Consider the following 18,412-nt stretch of genomic DNA (forward strand, 5'->3'; position numbering starts at 1 on the left):
ATTGATCAGGAATTGAAAATACCAATCTTTCAATAAACTTTACTGATAGCAGTTTAGTCAAACTGCTACTATTTAAGAGGCGATAGTAGAGCTTTTAGGAAGGAAACTCATACTTATTTCTTGAAAAGCTCAGAATAAAGTAGTCTGAAGTAGCTTTACTCAGTTTGTTATTGTGATTACAATACACTTCACATTTTATCAGTTGTGTTCAAGGAGAGTGCCTCTGAGTGGAATACACTGTTCTAGTCTTTCAAGGTTTGAAAAGATCTTTGAAATGGCCTCTGCTGGTATGCTATGTGGAACATGTTTTCTTGCAGAGTTCCTGGTATGGGATTACAAAAAACTTTCCCCTTAACAATCTTCCCTCTTCCCCCAAGTTGTAAGCACTGGTGGTGTTAGATCATGAATCCAGCTTTCATTCATGTAAGCTGAATTCATGTAGTCCCTTTTGTAATGAGATGGCTTCTCAGGTGTTGCTGCAATGTCTGGAGTTAGCCTTGATGTATGGATGTAGCACCATCCTGTTGAAACTAAGTTCCTTAAGTGATAATGACCATTCTCTCTCTCTCTCTCTCTCTCTCTCTCTCTTACATTTTCTATCCAAGAACCTCTCAGTGAGTCTGACTGGTTGCTGGAATCATGCAAAACATGGTTATTTGTGTTAATGTATCCTGGAAATTGCACAATCAGAAAACCAAATATTCAGAAGTTTTCATACTGTATTTCTAGTGTCTGTAAGTGGTACAGTTCGCTCTGTTTCTTGTTACATCCTGCAACTCGCAGGCACACCATTCTGCTGAGTGAAGTTTTGTGTTCAGTTCTTTAGCAATATGGCAGAGACTTTTTAGAGAATACAAAAAGTCTGTACCATATTGCTTTTTTGGCGAATGCAAAATTTTGTTAAAAATAACTTCCACAGTGCACTGCTATGAGACTCACCATTCCAGTGGTCCTGTGCTGTTTCAATATACTGCCAGTTTAGAAGAACTTGGCCACTAGCAACCAAACTATTGTATAACTTGGAGTGCTTTTGAATTTCATTTTCACACACCAGCTTAACTGTTTAATGCTTGGTGTCTCAATTACTGTTATGTTTTACATAGGACATCAGCATTTAAGGCCATAATGGGATGTGCGTATTGTCTGTACAGGGGCATGTTATGTTCATGAGCCAATTTGCATGTTGTACATGCTGAAAAATCCTACTCCCTCCACCTGAAATTGATAATTAAAGCCCTTACACTGAAGAAACTTGAGAATTCTTCCAGTTTCTGATGGGATTCAAATCCAGACTGCTTGAAACAAATGATAAATGACAAAACCAATATTCTCTCACAGAGGATGGTAAACCAGCATATCCATTTCCATAATGAGCAAAAAGCTTTAAAATAAAACACCTTTACAGATATTTATAGCAATATTCATGCATTTCAATGCAACAAGGTAACAAATAACTTGTTTTACAAATGATCCAACAGATCAAGCATATATACTGAGATATTTGCTGTCACCTTTCAGGCTACTTTATTCAGGGCCATATTGTATAACATGAATTCCCCAAAAGAGAATGATTAAACTGGATGGCAAGTTAAAACAGACTCCACTGTACTTATTAAAGCATATATTTTACTTTAAAATACCACAGGATCCTGCTTGACGTTTTAAGTGATATTACTTTCTTTGAATCAGTACTATTAAAAAGTTTTAAGAGGCTTCTAATAAATAGATGGATTTTAGCAAATCCTTGATTAACTTTTACAAAAATACTGCTTGTGGTCCAATTGCCTAACTAATTCTAAGCTACTTCATAAAAGGTTCAGTTTCAGAAAGACTGAATTTAAAAAAAAAAAAAACAGCTCATTGAAACTGACCTCTCTTCTCTCACCTAGATCAGATCATTCAACCATAAAAAATGACATGTATGACAGTATTGTTGAAAATTAGAAACAAACGAAATTTAATGGTACAAGAAAACTTTTAATTAAATATGAAAAACATCAAATAAATCCATGTACAAAATTTGCGTACAGTGTAAGCTACTTTCCAAACCATACAAGGGATAAATGATCACGAATGCGATTTGGCTTCTACTACATAACATGTAGCATTTTCATGACAGAATATACAATAGAATTAGCTTACAATAGGAACATAAGTGTCTTTTTAATTTATCTGCAAGTCCTGCTCGCAGAGTAATGCACCTTTCGTGGGTCCCTTTCATATGGTATTCACGTATTAAAAAATATGACTGGCAATGCCAATTTGTGAAAGTCAAGAGAAAACAGTGCCATTTCTGCAGGAGGCACACATGCTATTAAATAATGATCGAAAGAATGTAATGATCCTAAATCACTGATGTGCAAAATGTCTTGAACACCTGTAAGATTAGGAATATTTACATCTTTATCTTATTATGATGTTTCATGCTTACAAATGGCATAATAAAAATGAAAGCAGTCATGTCCTTTCATTCACTAGATTTTGTAATCTCCCTATGAAGTATTTACATTTTTGCATGAGGGCAAAAGCTGAAAGCAATGGTCCCCTAAAGAAAAAACCATTTGATCCCTCTCCCACCTGCTAAAACAGTTTGTTTTTACTCTCCTCCTAGAATATTTCTAGGGGAATGAGTAAATATGAGTTATGAGAAAACAAGCCATGTAGCATGTTTTCAACCCGCATTGAACTATTATCACTAAGTCAACCGGTTTCAACAAAGGATGAGCCGAAGCTTGAAATTACTGCATATCAAAATCTGACAGATCCTGCAGGAAGGAAACTGTTGCACAGCTGGTAATATCGTAGGTCATTTATAAATCGGTGAAGATTCTGGGTAAAGGAAGGCAGATCCTACAAGAAAACAAAAAAGAAAGTTGCATTAATCAAAAATAAATTCACAATTTACCACCACAATCTTTATAACTTATCATACATAGCCACTTAAGAGTTGACATTTTATCAATTGGCAAATTCATGTTCAATTTCATTTGGAGACAGTTTTATTCTGAAATATTTGGCTAGTTCATGCAGAAATGTGATACTTTGAGGAGTATCTGCATATACAGTGCAACCTCCAGTAATGGGAGCCTTAACAGTGTTCACCTTGTCATAATGGAAAATCATCATTGTCCTTGGCCAGTACTCTATAATAATAATGGTATAAAAAATTCTGATTATTAGGTACTGTAGATAATGACCATGGGGAATTAAGCTGATCTAAGGATTAAAGGATTAATAAGTTGAGGTTGCTTTGGCAATGGAACAGGTGAAGGATGGCAAGTCACTGGGCCTGGATAAAATATAAGTAATTGTTATGAAAAGGACATCTTCACTAACTCTGAAGCTGTTTTTAAATATGTATAATAAGTGCTTAAAAGATGGTATTTTCCCATGGAGTTGGAAGGAAGCACAACTGAAACTTATATTAAAAGGAACAGATAGACTAATGAATGATACTGGTGCATATCGACCAATTGCTCTCCTTACAGTTCTGGGAGTTTATGAATGACTCTGTGTGGGCCGATTGATGATTAAATATAATGAAAAATCTATGTCCTCAGAATGTCAATATGGCTTTAAAAAAAGGATTGCACTGAGAATGCAGTACATAGATTAGTCTGGACTGCAGAAGAGAATAATTAGAGATATGTACTAGCAGTCTATGTTGATTTCAACCAACTCTGGTGGGAGAGTATCATAGCAAGAATAAGAATAACTAAATGTTCCGGTAACAGAATTCAGTGTTGAGACTATTTTAGTGATCAAAAAATTATACTTAAGACATTATATACTGAAATTACAAGAAGTGTATTACATGGATGTACTCATGGCTCGTTGACAGGTCACTTCGTCTGGAATATTGTCATAAAATGAATTCTTAAACAAGGACATAGAAGGAACAAGATATATAGCCTATGCCGATGATTTAGCAATTCTGATTACTGGGAATTCTCATTCTCAATTAGAGAACAGAGCTGAAAATGTATTAACAGAATCGTACAGATGGTCAAGAATAAATAAGTTGCAGATTTCATGAGAAAAGACTGTGCAAATGCTATTGAAAGGTAAGTTAAGCATGAATAGAGCATCGACTGTCATGCTGAATGGGGGTAGTTCGGTATGTCAAAGTCACAAAGGAGTACAAGTTGAAGAAAGTCTGTTCTTTACGGAGCATGCTAAATATCTTAAGAATAAGATTCGAACATTGTATGGCAAATGCCAGAGGGTTAAGGTCTGATTGGGGTATGAAAGGCCTGGCCATAAACCTTTTGTATGCACGTCTATTTGTCCCCATCATGACATATGACAGATCCTGCAGGAAGGAAACTGTTGCACAGCTGGTTCGATTTGATTTGATTTGCACAGCTGGTAATATCGTAGGTCATTTATAAATCGGTGAAGATTCTGGGTAAAGGAAGGCAGATCCTACAAGCTTGAGTAAATAGAATAAGTAAGGTGGTAATGCAAAAATATGCTTTACAAGCATGGAGATTTGCCTTATTGGGTGTGACCAGGGTATGCAGAAACTGTCTACTCAGAGGCTCTACAGATAATATCTGGGAAAATGCATGTTAAGTATGTTATTCTGCTGAGTGGTTTATTATATTATACCAAGAATAATAAAAGAAACACTATTCTGGGAGTGTCATCTTGCCCAGATGAAAATAAAGTTTATGTGCAATCAGATCTTAAAACTGTGAAAGCATAAATATTGCAAGAACTGATAGCTTTACAGCAAAATGACTGGCAAAATTCTAATAAAGGAAGACAGACGTCTCTGTTCTTCCCCCAAGCTGGATTAGTAAATAAAAAAGAAGCCTTGGCTGCAGTTTGGTTTAATGCAACAATCCTAATAACAGGACATGGCTTGGCATATAGATTGTTCCAACTAGGTTTAAAAGAGCAAGGAACATGTCAATGCGGATAGGAGGAAATTCCTCAACATATTGTGTTGGAATGTGGAAATTATGTAGATTTAAGACTATCCTTGGAGATGTCTTCTGATGTGGACTTAAGAGGCTCTCTGGGTATTGTTCAGAGAGAAAAGCTTGTTTAAGTATTTTGATGACTCTTTAAGTACTGCATTTAGAAGATGGAAAAACTTATTACTAGATAGTAGAAGCCAGCCTCCTCGAGGAAAGGATGGAAACTGACTAAAAAATGGATTAAAAAGTTGTCAAGATATATGTTCTCTTCAGAGACGGATAAGTGGCAATAATGAAGTTTTTGTTTTTATTTAAAATTTTTATAACTAACCATTTTTTGAACCTACAGCTCAGACATTAAGAAAACAGTATGTCCCAAGCCATGGCTAGGTTTCAGCCTAGAGAATGGTTGAACATATAGTATCTTAAATGTATGTATGTATGTATGCTCCACTGGACAACACTGCCTCCACTGTAAGTGTCCCTTTCTCTGATGTTGGAGGGATGGTAACAGTGTTCCTCGTTATCATCAGATGAAATAATGTCTAGAACTGTTTGTAGGCTACTGATCAGAGAACAGGACTGTAACAGAAATGCGACTGATCAGAGAACAGAACCATACCCCATTTGTCAGGGCTCCAAGTCACATGTTCATGGCACCAGTTTTGACAAGTTCTGTGGTGGTTTGGGGTTAATGGGATAGAAACTACTGGCTTACTTGCATAGAGTCCACTTGAATTGAGCCTTCTTAATACAGTCTGGTTGGAAAAGTTTTCACCTGTGGCAACAGCAATCTCAAGAGATTGTTGATGGCAAGATATTGTAGGATACTGTCATGCTGTTAGAGCCAGATAGCAGCCTGTTCTGGTTGATGTAGCCCTCGGGCAAGCTTGGCTAGCTATTCTTTTAAGGGTTCCTGTCTCCTCAAACTGCTTCCATACACTGCATGACACAAAGCCAATGTGCCACCTCTACCTGCGATTGCCTGGCTTCACGTTGTCCAACCAACAGCCCAACATCTGAAAGAATCATCTAAATGACGATAACTTACCATCATGAGTACTGGAGATGTGGCTATCCTACTGAGCAAGCCAAAAAAAAAAAATTAGAATGAAGTGATATGGTTGCAACCTGTCTTTTTATAGGCATGAATAATTTGTATAATGTGTAGCTCTGTAAGATGGTAGATTGATTTCCATTGGATACTCAGAATTTGCATGCCAGGATGCCTATTATATCAAATATGCACCTTTGGCAGCACTGTTCACAATAAAATATACATGTTCTGTTAATTTTGTTGAGCAGTGTAGATGATCTATGAATTTCTTTGAACTGTCAGCCTCAACTACCTGTGAAGGCAACTTATTCTAGTAATCAACAACTCACTGGCTAAAAGAAAGGCCTATCTTTAGCCAGTTTTGGGGAAAGGGGGGTATAGAGTTTATCTCCAGTAACTCAGTGTTTTATATATATATATATATATATATATATATATATATATATATATATATATATATACAGGGTGTCTCAAAAATATTGGTACAATCGTTTAGGGGAGGTAGATAACATCTAAAGGAATGTGAATCGCATAGGTACCCATAACCAGAAACATTACGGGAAAGGACTAGCAGAGGCACAAGAAGCAGAAAAGACACAAGACAGTAATTAGTGGCAAATATTTATTTGAAATAATATTAACAATGGAGTATGGATGCATTTCATGATGTTACAACAGATGCTCGAAGGTTCCACCATGAGACGCGATGCATGTGTGACACGGACACAGTATGGATTGGTGGACACGTTCGAACACATCTGGAGTTTCTTTGACAGTAGCAGCAGCACAGATGAGTCTCACCACGAGATCCATTTCCGTCTCCACAGGCAATTCATACAATAGATTTGAGGGCCCACAGAAAGAAATCAAGGCTTGATAAATCAGGTGAGCATGGGGGGCCAGGTAACGGGTCCATCACGGCCAATCCATCAATGCCCAAAATGCCTGTTCAAATGGTCACGAACACACCTTCCATAATAGGCAGGTGGCCCTGTCATGTTGAAACCAAATGTTGCATCTCACATTTGTTGGAACATCGTCAAGTAACCCTGGTAAAACTTGTTCAAGAAAGATTCGATATTTAGCGGAGTTCATGCGGGATGGTAACAGGTATGGGCCGACTAAACAGTCACTGACCATACCTGCCCACACATTTATTGCGAAGCGATGTTGTGCCGCATGGGGGGCACACCATGTGGGTTGTCGTGAGCCCACACATGAGCATTGTGCTGATTGAATAAGCCTTCCCAAGTGAAATAAGCCTCATCCACGAACAAAACATAGGCTGGAAAATTCAAGTCTTGAACACTTTCTTGAAGAAACCACTGCACAAAAGCCACACGTGCAGGATGATCTTGGGGGAGCAGTAACTGAACCCTTTGGAGATGAAAGGGGTGTAAGGAATCATTGTGCCAGACACGCCGTACACTGCAATGAGACACTCCTAAGTCAGAGGCAAAGGCACGTGTGCTGGTAGAAGGATTATTCTGGACGGCATTCAACACACTTTCTTCCATGGCGGGAGTTTGGGCAGACGTGGTCTGACGCACTACTCCTCTTACCTCTAAATGACCCATAATCGGACGAATTTTGATCCACACATGCAAACAAATGGTGGTCCAGTACATGTCTGTCTGGGAAGCGTTCTCCATAAATTTGTTGAGCGGCTCGTCCATTGCTCTCTACTAATCCATACATTAGGTGCATGTCTGCCAGCTCACAGTTCATATATCGATGCATACCACCTCATCCAGATTTGGCAGAGGAGATGGAGCAACACAGAAAAAGGTGCAGTGACCAGAAGATTCCTCCCCACTGTCACCAAGCTGTACCCTAAGGCGCCAGTGTGGTTTCACCCTGGTCGAAATACCACCTTCCTCCTTACAGGACACGGCCCGTTTAAAGCTAAACTTCACCAACTTGGTATCATAAATAACGCAGCCTGTCCGTGTGGCAACCCGGAGTCCTGGAGACACTTAATGTTTGAGTGCGATTTATATGACGACCTGCGACTACAGCTAATAACATCAATCCAATATATTCCAGACAACCAAGAACCCAGACTGCTAGACACTCAAGAGGACTACAAGGCACTCAGTCAATATGCCCAGGATCTATTTTCTAGAAGGAAAACAATGATAGAAATATACCAAAGGCAACCCAACTAGAAAGAATGCAGGAGGTCAAACAAATAAAAAAAAAAAAAAAAAAAAACACAAGCAAAAAACTCACCATACCACAGAAAGACAAGACTTTAGGATGATTTGAATGGCCTACTATCGACCCAAAACTGCACTCCCTTGTGCGGTTCCCCCCCCCCTTCGGGGAAGGGGAGGGGGAGGGGGTATTTGCTTTTCTCCTCTCCTCGCCTCCCCATATTTTCACTCTGGTGGGGCATGGGCATGCCCCACTGAAAATGGGGGGTCACCTCTCTATCCGACCCCTCTTCTTCCTATTTCATCCCCCCAGACTTCACCCTCCCCTCCCAACACTTTCTCTTGTACAGCGACTGCCCCACATGTCCAAATTTAAATCACATCAAATTTTGCCCGACCTTTTAGGCTCTCTAGAAATAGTTCTTTCAGCGTAAAACCCCACGCAGCGCTTTCTAAATGCAATTTTACTTAAACCGATAACTCCAACTTAGCGATAACTCCAACCTTTATTTTAGGTCCTCGTCACCGGAATCCCAGGAAAGTAAGTGGCAGGACCTGCCAGAGTATAATTAGTCTCTTGGTACACCCGGCCGGCGTCCCCGTCGCTAGGTATGGTAACGCCGGGTCCCACTGGGGGCCCGGCGGCCAACAGGCCGGATGAACAATGGGCACAACAAACTACATACCACATGACCCATACATTATTTTTAAACCTCTGGCATAGACAGGGTACTGTCACTCGATACAAAGAACATACGCGGAGATGGGAGAAATCCCCGGAGCCGTCAGACCCTCAACATACCTATATCGATGCATGCTCTTCATGTGGCGACTACTGCTTGAATGAGTAAACCAGAAATTTTCCCTCTCGTGAACTGATGAATAACGCCATGTACCGACTTACGGTGATGTTTCCGGTTATGAGTTCCTATGCGATTCACATTCCTTTAGCTGTTACCTACCTCCCCTATATGTTTGTACCAATATTTTTGAGACACCCTGTATATAATTTACAGACACAATATACAATTATGTGACACAGTTCACACTAAAATTTTAATGAAAAACATTTTGTTCTGTTAATTTTGTCAAGCAGTGTATATGAAGTTTCCAAGGTTGACTTGTCTTTTCATGTGTTTTTACCACCAGAAGGATACAAACTGCTCAATTAATGCAATGGTCTTAAATGCTCAGCAGAACTAAGTTTGCCTTCATAACAAGTTGCCATGGTATTGCACTACTTCAAACAAAGGGCATCACCAAAAAGAACAAGCAGCCATTTAGAACTTGTAATTTTTAACTGTACAATAAAGATAATTTATTTATTTAAAAGAAAACAATATTATAACAGCCTGTTTTTGAACCTACTTATCCCTTATCATATAGCATTGATGACAAAAGAACAGAGATCACGACATTTCAAAGTTATCAATCTTAATCACCTCCAATGTGAATGGGAAGCATTCAAAGAACTTATCTTGGAAACTACTAGGCTTTACATACCAACTAAGAAATATTGTTCAAGGTTTAAGCCTAAATGGATGTCAGATGAACTAATGAGACATATGGCAGAGAAGAAAAATGCATGCGATACATATAAATTAATGGGTGACATGGAAGCCTATGATAGATATAAGCTGGTCTGTAACCAGCAGGCAAATTAGGCAGGCAAAGGCAGATTATGAGAATTCCTTGGCAAAGGATGCAAAGAAAAACAGAAAAGAGTTCTTTACCTATGTAAACTCTAGAAGGAAAGGAATGAATCAGATTGGTCCACTGGATATTGATGGTTCAACAGTTGAGGATCCTGCTCAGGTGGCAAACAAACTAAACGGGTATTTTGCATCTACATTCACACATGAGTTATTCAGGAAGGGGAATGCCACAGGTGAAGTAAACTCTGGCGGTGAGCTAGATGATTTTGTAATAACTGAGAGGAAAGTGGAGGGGAAATTGTTGAGGATAAACATAAAAAAGGCACCCGGGGTGGATGGGATCTATCCAGTTATATTAAAGGAGACAGCAAAGGAAGTAAGCAAACCCTTAGCCATAATTAAGAGAGATTCTTTGGACTCAGGGGAGGTACCCATAGACTGGAGATGTGCAAATGTGAACCCCAATTCACAAAGGAGGATCAAAGGCTGACACAAGTAATTATAAGGCGGGAAAGCAACTAAGCAAACCCTTAGCCATAATTATGAGAGCATCCTTGGACTCAGGGGAGGTTCCCACGGACTGGAAATGTGCAAATGTATCCCCAATTCACAAAGGGGGATCGAAGGGTGACACGAGTAATTACAGACCAGTAAATTTAACTTCTGTTCCGGGTAAAATAATGGAGTCACTGGTTAAAGATGCATTGCAGGATCATCTAGACAAGACTGCAGCAATAATTCAGACACAGCATGGGTTTGTTAAGGGAAAGTCTCGTCTGACAAATTTGATTGGTTATTATAATGTGGTTACAAAGGAACTGGATGTAAAAAATTTTGATATCATATATTTGGATTTCAGGAAAGCTTCTGACACTGTTGCGCATGGCAGACTATTGTACAAATTGGAGCAGAATGGTATTAAGGGTAAGTTGCTACAATGGATAAAAGGATGGTTAAGTGGGAGAAGACAGAGGGTGGTAATCAATGGGTGTTGCTCTTCGTGGACTAATGTTATTAGTGGAGTCCCACAGGGTTCGGTGTTGGGTCCACTGTTGTTGTGTATATTTATCAATGATATTGATGAAAGTATATCAGGCTTAATGTCAAAGTTTGCAGATGATACAAAGGTTGGCAGGGTTTTTAATGACAGTAATGGCAGTGTGCTACTGCAACAGGATCTAGATAATTTGGGCAGATGGGCTAAGAAGTGGCAACTGACGTTTAACTTTGACAAATGCAAAGTACTGCATATGGGTAGAAGTAACCCCAGAGAAATGTACCAACTGTGTGGTACTACACTTAAGGTGGTAGAAAATGAAAAAGATCAGGGAGTAATTGTGCAGGCAGATATGAAGTTTTCTGAGCAATGCAGACAGGCTGCCAGGGCAGGTCATGCTGTTTTGTCAATGATATATAGGAATTTTGCTAGCAGGGAAAAGGAGGTGAAAAAAATTTTGATATCATATATTTGGATTTCAGGAAAGCTTTTGACACTGTTGCGCATGGATCCCTCATTTTAGGAAGGATGTATATTTACTTGAGCATGTACAGAGAAGGGCAACAAGATTGGTGAGGGGAATGAAGGGATCCTCTTACCAAGAGAGGCTCAAGTTCTGCAAATTGCAGTGGCTGGAGACCTCAATCAGATCACCTGCACGGTGCTCTGATTGAGGTGTATAAGGCCTTGAATGAGTTGAGTACGCTGAATTCTGATGGGATCCTTCCACTTGTTCAGATTACGAACCTAAAGGGGCATAAATTCAAATTTAGAAAAGACAGATGTAGAATAGATGGGCGGAAATTTGCCTTTAGCCAGTGGGTGGTTAATTGCTGGAACAAACTTCCATCTGTCGTTGTGGAAGTTGATAGATTGAATAAATTTAAGGAGGAACTGGACAGGAATTTGGAGGGAATGGTGTGATTTTTTTTTTTTGGCTGATGCTGCATAAGCTCATACACATGTTTTCTTGCATCACATGCCACTACTACTACTATAAACCTGTGAGTTTAAAACTTCTGTTCCAGGAATATTAATGGAGGCACTGGTTAAAGAAGCACTGCAGGATCATCTAGACAAGACTTCAGTTATAGCTCGGACACAGCATGGTTTTGTTAAGGGAAGTCTTGCCTGACCAATTTAATTGGATACTATGATGCAGTCACAAAAGAACTGGATGCAGGGAGTAACTTTGATATTATATATTTGGATCTTAGAAAGGCTTTACTGGTGCACATAGAAGACTGCTGCACAAATTGGAGCAGTGTGGCATTGGAGACAAATTGCTGCTATGGATAAAGGGATGGTTGAGGGGGAGAAGACAGAGTGGTAATCAATGGACACTGCTTATCATGGACTAATGTTATTAGTGGAGTCCCTCAAGGTTCAGTGTTGGGTCTATTATTGTTTTCTGTATTTATAAATGATATTGATGATGGTATATCAATCTTAATGTCCAAGTTTGCAGACGATACAAAGGTTGGCAGGGTTGTTAAGGACACTACTGATGCAACAGGATCTGGAAAGGTTGAGCAGATGGGCTGAGAGGAATCAAATGAAGTTTAACATTGACAAATGTAAAATACTACATATGGGAAACAGTAACCCCAGAGCAACGTATCAACTCTGGTACTACACTGACAGTGGTAGAGAATGAAAAGGACCTGGGGGTAATTGTGCAGGCAGATATGAAGTTCTCTAAGCAGTGCAGACGGGCTGCAAGAGTAGCTCATGGTGTCTTTTCAATGATATACAGGAATTTTTCTAGCACGGATAAGGAGGTGATTATTCCCTTGTATAAGGCAATGGTCAGGCCACACCTTGAGTACTGTATACAGGTCTGGAGGCCTCATTTCAAGAAGGATGTAGAGCTGCTGGAACAAGTACAGAGAAGGGCAACAAGATTAGTGAATGGAACAAACGGTCGCTCTTACAAAGGCTTAATAAAGTTTTGCAAATTACATTGTCTGGAGACTAGGCACTGGCGAGGTGATCTGATAGAGGTGTGTAAAGCCTTGAATGGTCTAAGCATGCTCAATGCCGATGGGATTTTTTCTCTTGCTCAGAATAATCACCTGAGAGGGCATAAATTCAAATTGAGGAAAGATAGATGTGTGGAAATTTGCCTTTAGTCAGCAGGTGGTTGGTTGGTGGAACAGACTTCCATCCTTTGTTGTGGAAGTTGATAGCTTAAATAAATTTAAGGCTCAGCTGGACAGGTATTTCAAACGAATGGTGGGGTGAAATGGGAGTGGTTTTTTTTTTTTTTTTTTCTGGCTGATGCTGCATAAGCGTGCTTTCTCTACTTATGCTAATGCTAAATGCTGTTGTTGTTGTTTTTGGGAGTATTAGCAACTAAGGCCATATTGCTCCAGGAATATGTGGTGGTCATTCCCTGACCTTTCCGCATCCTCCGTATTTGGTGGTGACTGGCTCGAACCCTGGTCTAATCAAGAAGTGCGTGCTACGCACTGCTGCTCCTTCCCACCTGGCTATGGAGGCACCCCTGCTAAATGCTAATGTCGTGTTTAAAGCCAACATTAAGGAACGGATGTCAGTCCACATCAAAATGCTATGACAACGTTGTGATAAGCATAAATACTAGTGTGGGTTGAAATATGGATAGGAGATCACACCAGACAAATTCTTTGTGATATTTTGCCTTCAGATTACAGATAATCTTTTAAAGACCACCTGTGTTGTATGAAGGCTGTCCTGAAACAGGTGAGATTGATGAGTTTGGCATCTTCAATTTCAGACAGCATTTCTATCGATCTTTCCTTTCTACAAACATTTTGCTATTTTCTACTGTCTATCAGAGGCAGCTTTGAGTTTGTACAATCAAAAATTAAATAGACTGTAATAGCAATGTCCATTTTTTAAATAAATGGCAGATCAAATTTTTGGCAATGAAATGTCTAAAAGTAGTGCAATATCATGACATCCCATTATGAAGACAAAGTTTATCCTGTTGTGAGCAAATAAGATCATTACATTCTGGTGATTTAAATCCTGCTGACTGCAATACATAAAAAAAGGACAAGACAGTACTCCTACCTTCATATTATTTTAATTTTAGTCTCTGTATTATTTATTTATGATTAACAATTACAATTTCCTTCAAGGTTTAAAGTCAGGAAAACAGACTGGAAATACTATTTATTTTAAAGAGCAGGGAGAATATTTATAAATGCTGAAAAAGAAAATGTAAATTTTTTGTCAAACAAAAAAAAAAAAAAAAAAAAAACAGTAAAAATAATGAACACTTTAGGAATTCTCCATTGGTATCTGCCAATCAGGGATTCTATTGTACTTTTGTTTTTCACGAGTGGGCCTTACATATGTATATTTACACTTTTAATGTAGTTTCAAATAATGTGTCCATTTATATATGAATTGCTTGGAAATCTTCAAGTAGGTGCTGTCATCTCTTCTGTGTTTCTAAGTAATAGCAGACAGTTTATAATGGATGGCAGTATGAAAGGTTTGAAAATCAGAATGAGTGGGGGGGGGTGGAAATCATACCTGTTAGCCTCAGTTGCCACGATGTGGGCTTAGAAAAGTCAAAATTCTCTGAATTCAGATCAGCAATTGAATTAAGTAACATAACTAGGTGTAGAAGATACTGCTGCACCAGAAAAAAAAAAGTAATGATGAGTTTTATGAATTTTTGAATGTTTTTCTTTTTCTTTTTGGATAGTCTGGGACTATTTGTACTACCACAGTATAAACAATCCTTTTATACCCAATGGTGTGTAAAAAAATTTGGATTTTTTTTTTTTTTAATGTTAATTATACCTGTGAAATTACCTTCCCCCATTTTTCATTTTAAAGCTGTTTTGAAATTAATACAAATGAAAAAAAAAAGATGTAATGCTTGATATATATGACGATATATTTAACAAAATAGAAGGGAATTTACCTAATAGCATGCAAGTCCACCTTTGGAACTACAAGCAACAATCTGCATGGCATGGATTCTACTTACAGAGTGATGTTGATGTTATTCCATTTCAGTTCAAGAATGACCTTTAAATTCATCAGATTCATTGCTTGCTGAGGCTTGCTCACATGTGTCATTGCAAGTGATCTCATATATTGGAATTCTTCTCCAGCAATTGTGGGCCAAGCAGATGCTACATATTGCTAGAATGATCTGCATACCATTTTTGCTCAATCTCTGGAACAATCCATTGTGGTCTGAGTACAATTTCAGCATTATGAAACAGAATATTCAGATATACCATCCGGGTTACAGAGTTTCCCCAGAACAATGAAAAAACCATGCTGTACCCCAATGAGAATACCCTGTACAGAGGGTAGGATACATTCAGGATTCACTGATCCATGTTGCTCCATCCACAACCTTATGCATACATTATTATTTATCAATGAAAACCATGAATCATTTGTTCGCATTGCATGCTTCTAGTGCTCGGCCAACTGTAAGTATAACAGACAAATCTATTTGGATTTGTCTGTTCTCACACATACAGGAGACTAGCAGATTGCCATAGAGCCATGTGCAATTCAGCGTTAAAGGTTTTGGTGATTTTGCCTTCTAAATTTTAGATGCATGGTAAGCCAGACATCCATAGTTCCAGTCATGAAGGTATCTTCTGGACAGACTTCTTGTTAGTTTTGTTCCACAATAGCTATGGATTGAAAACACCTAGATACTGTTTGCAATGATATATGAGTGAACTCTTCCACCGCATATAACAATGCTTCCACTGAATAAGCATCTATGATCATGCCTCCTGAAGAGTTACTGTTGTGCCTACCTTTCCTATGGCACAAATTCCAGAGGAACTGCAGGTCTGTTATGCCATGTGACCTAGCATTTCAAGCTATTTCATTTGATAACAACAGGAGGCATGCAGATAGTGGAATGCCAGATTCTCTAAACTGTTTTGGGAGGTGTATAAGCAGATGCTTAAAAAATGAATTGCTAATTCACATTGAGAGAAGAGAACTCAATAATACTGTTGTTAAAAAACCTCTGCCGTATCACTGGCAGAATGCAATGACACAGCACAAACCATGCAAAAGGCTACAAAAATATAAATCTTAAATTATGATATAAATCCTCTATGCCAGTGGTTCCCAAACTTTTGTCACTCAAGTTACACTTTAAGGTAAAAGACTAATATCAATGGCACACCGAAATAGTGATTACCATCAAACTCAATGGAATGTTTTCCAGTCTCATGGCATACTTTAAAAGGGTTGTGGCACTCTAGTTGGGAACCACTGCTCTATGCAACTGAAGGTTTAAATCTTAAGACAGCCACTTAAAGTGGCTGTCTTAAGATTTAAACAGGAAATTAAATGTACAATTCAATTTATGGGACAGATTTATCTGGATCAGTGGCACCGTAAACAATTTTGTTATGCATAACAAAACTCTATCCTTCCCATCTGAAATGCTCCAGATAGGGTTGCAGCACATCTTTAATTTTATCCATTGTAGGAAATGGTATGTTGTAAAGCACTCATAAGTGATCACAAATTTGTAGATCTAATCTCTATTTTGACAGTCAGTAAAACTTCCATGTCAAAACAATACAAGTAGGTTGTGGCAAAATCAACAGCATGAAACTTATATAAAATTTTGACCTATATCCATAAGTTTAGCATTTTTATATTTCCTTTAAGTATTATTTATAATTTTGCTATACTCATTACTTAAAACTTGTTTAGTTTTTTAATGCCATTCTAAGGAGTAAATAATCCAAAATATATATATCAACAGACGGCACTATACATATCAAAGGTTAGTTCATTCATGATGTTAGAAAGACTGATAGAATACACTAATGTTAGAAAGCAAACCAACTTCAAACTGCTCCAGGGGTCTGAATTTTAAAGTTAAGCCTAATTCTTCTTGAGTATTTCAATAAAGAAAAAGGCAACTAAAAATATCATACTGACTTAAACCTTCAATGATAAAAATATTAAAAAAGAGGGGCAAGACTGAGAAAACCTAACTAACTTTAAAATGTTTCACATAATTTTACATTTGCAATGCATTTCATAATTTCTTTCTGATATTCTAGCTTCACTTTAAAAGTTTGCTTGTAAAAAACGTATCAATAACTTTCTGTAAAAGCCAATTTTCATTAATCTGTTCCAAGTCTTTTCAATCCAGCCTGCACATTTTTGACATGCTAATATTCTTACTGTACTTAAATTCTATCATTATTATATCACTGAGTGCAAAGTACTTACAGTTTCTAGCTTAAAGTTTTGTCCAAGAATTGTTTTCTGGTTGTCGTCAAGACCTTGACATGATGACAGAAACTGAGGCAGGAAAGAGGAGTAAAAATTATCAAAGTCTACAGAAGCCATGTTGTAGATTGTAATGCCAATCTCTTCTTGTAACAGATTGTGAGTCTTAAGCACCAAAGTCTGCAGTAACACATTGAGGAATTGATTCAACATTACCATCCGAAACAAACCCTTTAAATGAAAAATGCAAGAACCAAATTAGAATTTTTGCATATAAGTTTAAAGAGTGCAGTTATTAAAAGGGAACTGTTTTATTTTTTTTTAAGAAAATGATCCAATTCTAATAATTATGTTTTAGGTAAAGAAATGATTATATACAATTATATGTTAATTAATTAACAATTTTATTTTATCAATTAAATTTAATTTCCATGCCATTTCTCTTTTTACTTATGATTCTCGCAGCATTTGGCATGTAATCCTTCACTGAACTGTGATACCTCTGCACTTCCATTCTCCTTTTTATAAATTTTTATTTCTTCAGTACTATTACTTTTAAAATATATATGTACAGAAGTGGCCAGACCTTGAGTATATGAATTTTTAAACATTTGCAAAGGGATCGCGCACACAGTTTTTTGGTTATTAGATTACAAGGCTGTCACAATAAAATAAATATAATGAAATACTTTGTACCTTACAATTAACCCCTTTCAAAATAATTACCTCAGGCTTGCACACACTGTTCCATACATTTCTTCCAAGCACAAACATTTCTGGAAGACATCTTCCCTCTTAAGCCCTTTTAATACTTCGGTAATTTTTTCCTGAATATGGTGAGTGGGGTATAAGCACACACACACACACACACACACACACACACACACACACACACACACACACACACACACACACACACACACACACACACACACACACACACACACACACACACACACACACACACAGAGAGATTTTGTTTTTTAGCCAGAAACTAGCAAACAGAGTACATTGTATGCTGGAGCATCCAACCATCTTTCCAAAATTCATGTCTCATCTTTTGATTTTTTTCATGCAGCCTTGTCAGAACTTCAATTTAGTATGTCTGATTTGGTTATATCCAGCAATAATAATTCTATTAATATTGAAGAAAATAAGCATGGTTTTCATTTTTGATTTTGACATTCTTGCTTTTTTTGTTATGGGGATTGTTTTGTCTTTCATTGCATTGACTGTCTTAGTTTTTGGATCATACTGCAGACAGGCTGCCAGAGCAGGTCATGGAGTTCTGTCAATGATATATAGGAATTTTGCTAGCAGAGACAAGGAGGTGATTATCCCCTTGTATAAGGCAATGGTCAGGTCACACCTTGAGTACTGTATACAGGTCT

At 37.9% G+C, this 18,412-nt stretch overlaps 1 protein-coding gene across 3 annotated transcripts in view; it reads right to left on the minus strand.

Annotated features, from left to right (window-relative positions):
• Positions 1 to 2,378: 2,378 nt before the first annotated feature.
• Positions 2,379 to 18,412, minus strand: part of ebo (exportin ellipsoid body open) — a 152,639-nt gene continuing 136,605 nt past the window's right edge. For 2 of the 3 annotated variants that reach the window (XM_090371402.1, XM_090371403.1), the window contains exons 25-26: positions 17,022 to 17,252; positions 2,381 to 2,850 (exon numbers count right to left, since the gene is read on the minus strand). In XM_090371402.1, coding sequence (XP_090227528.1) covers positions 2,749 to 2,850; positions 17,022 to 17,252 — 333 coding nt within the window. In that variant the 3' untranslated portion in view covers positions 2,381 to 2,748. Of the gene's footprint in view, positions 2,851 to 17,021; positions 17,253 to 18,412 lie in introns of all 3 variants that reach the window. The other variant, XM_090371404.1, reaches the window with a different exon arrangement.

The sequence above is a fragment of the Mastigoproctus giganteus genome, chromosome 4, assembly GCF_048544385.1.
Source record: "Mastigoproctus giganteus isolate SK-2022 chromosome 4, ASM4854438v1, whole genome shotgun sequence".
Classification (NCBI taxonomy): Eukaryota; Metazoa; Arthropoda; class Arachnida; order Uropygi; family Thelyphonidae; genus Mastigoproctus; species Mastigoproctus giganteus.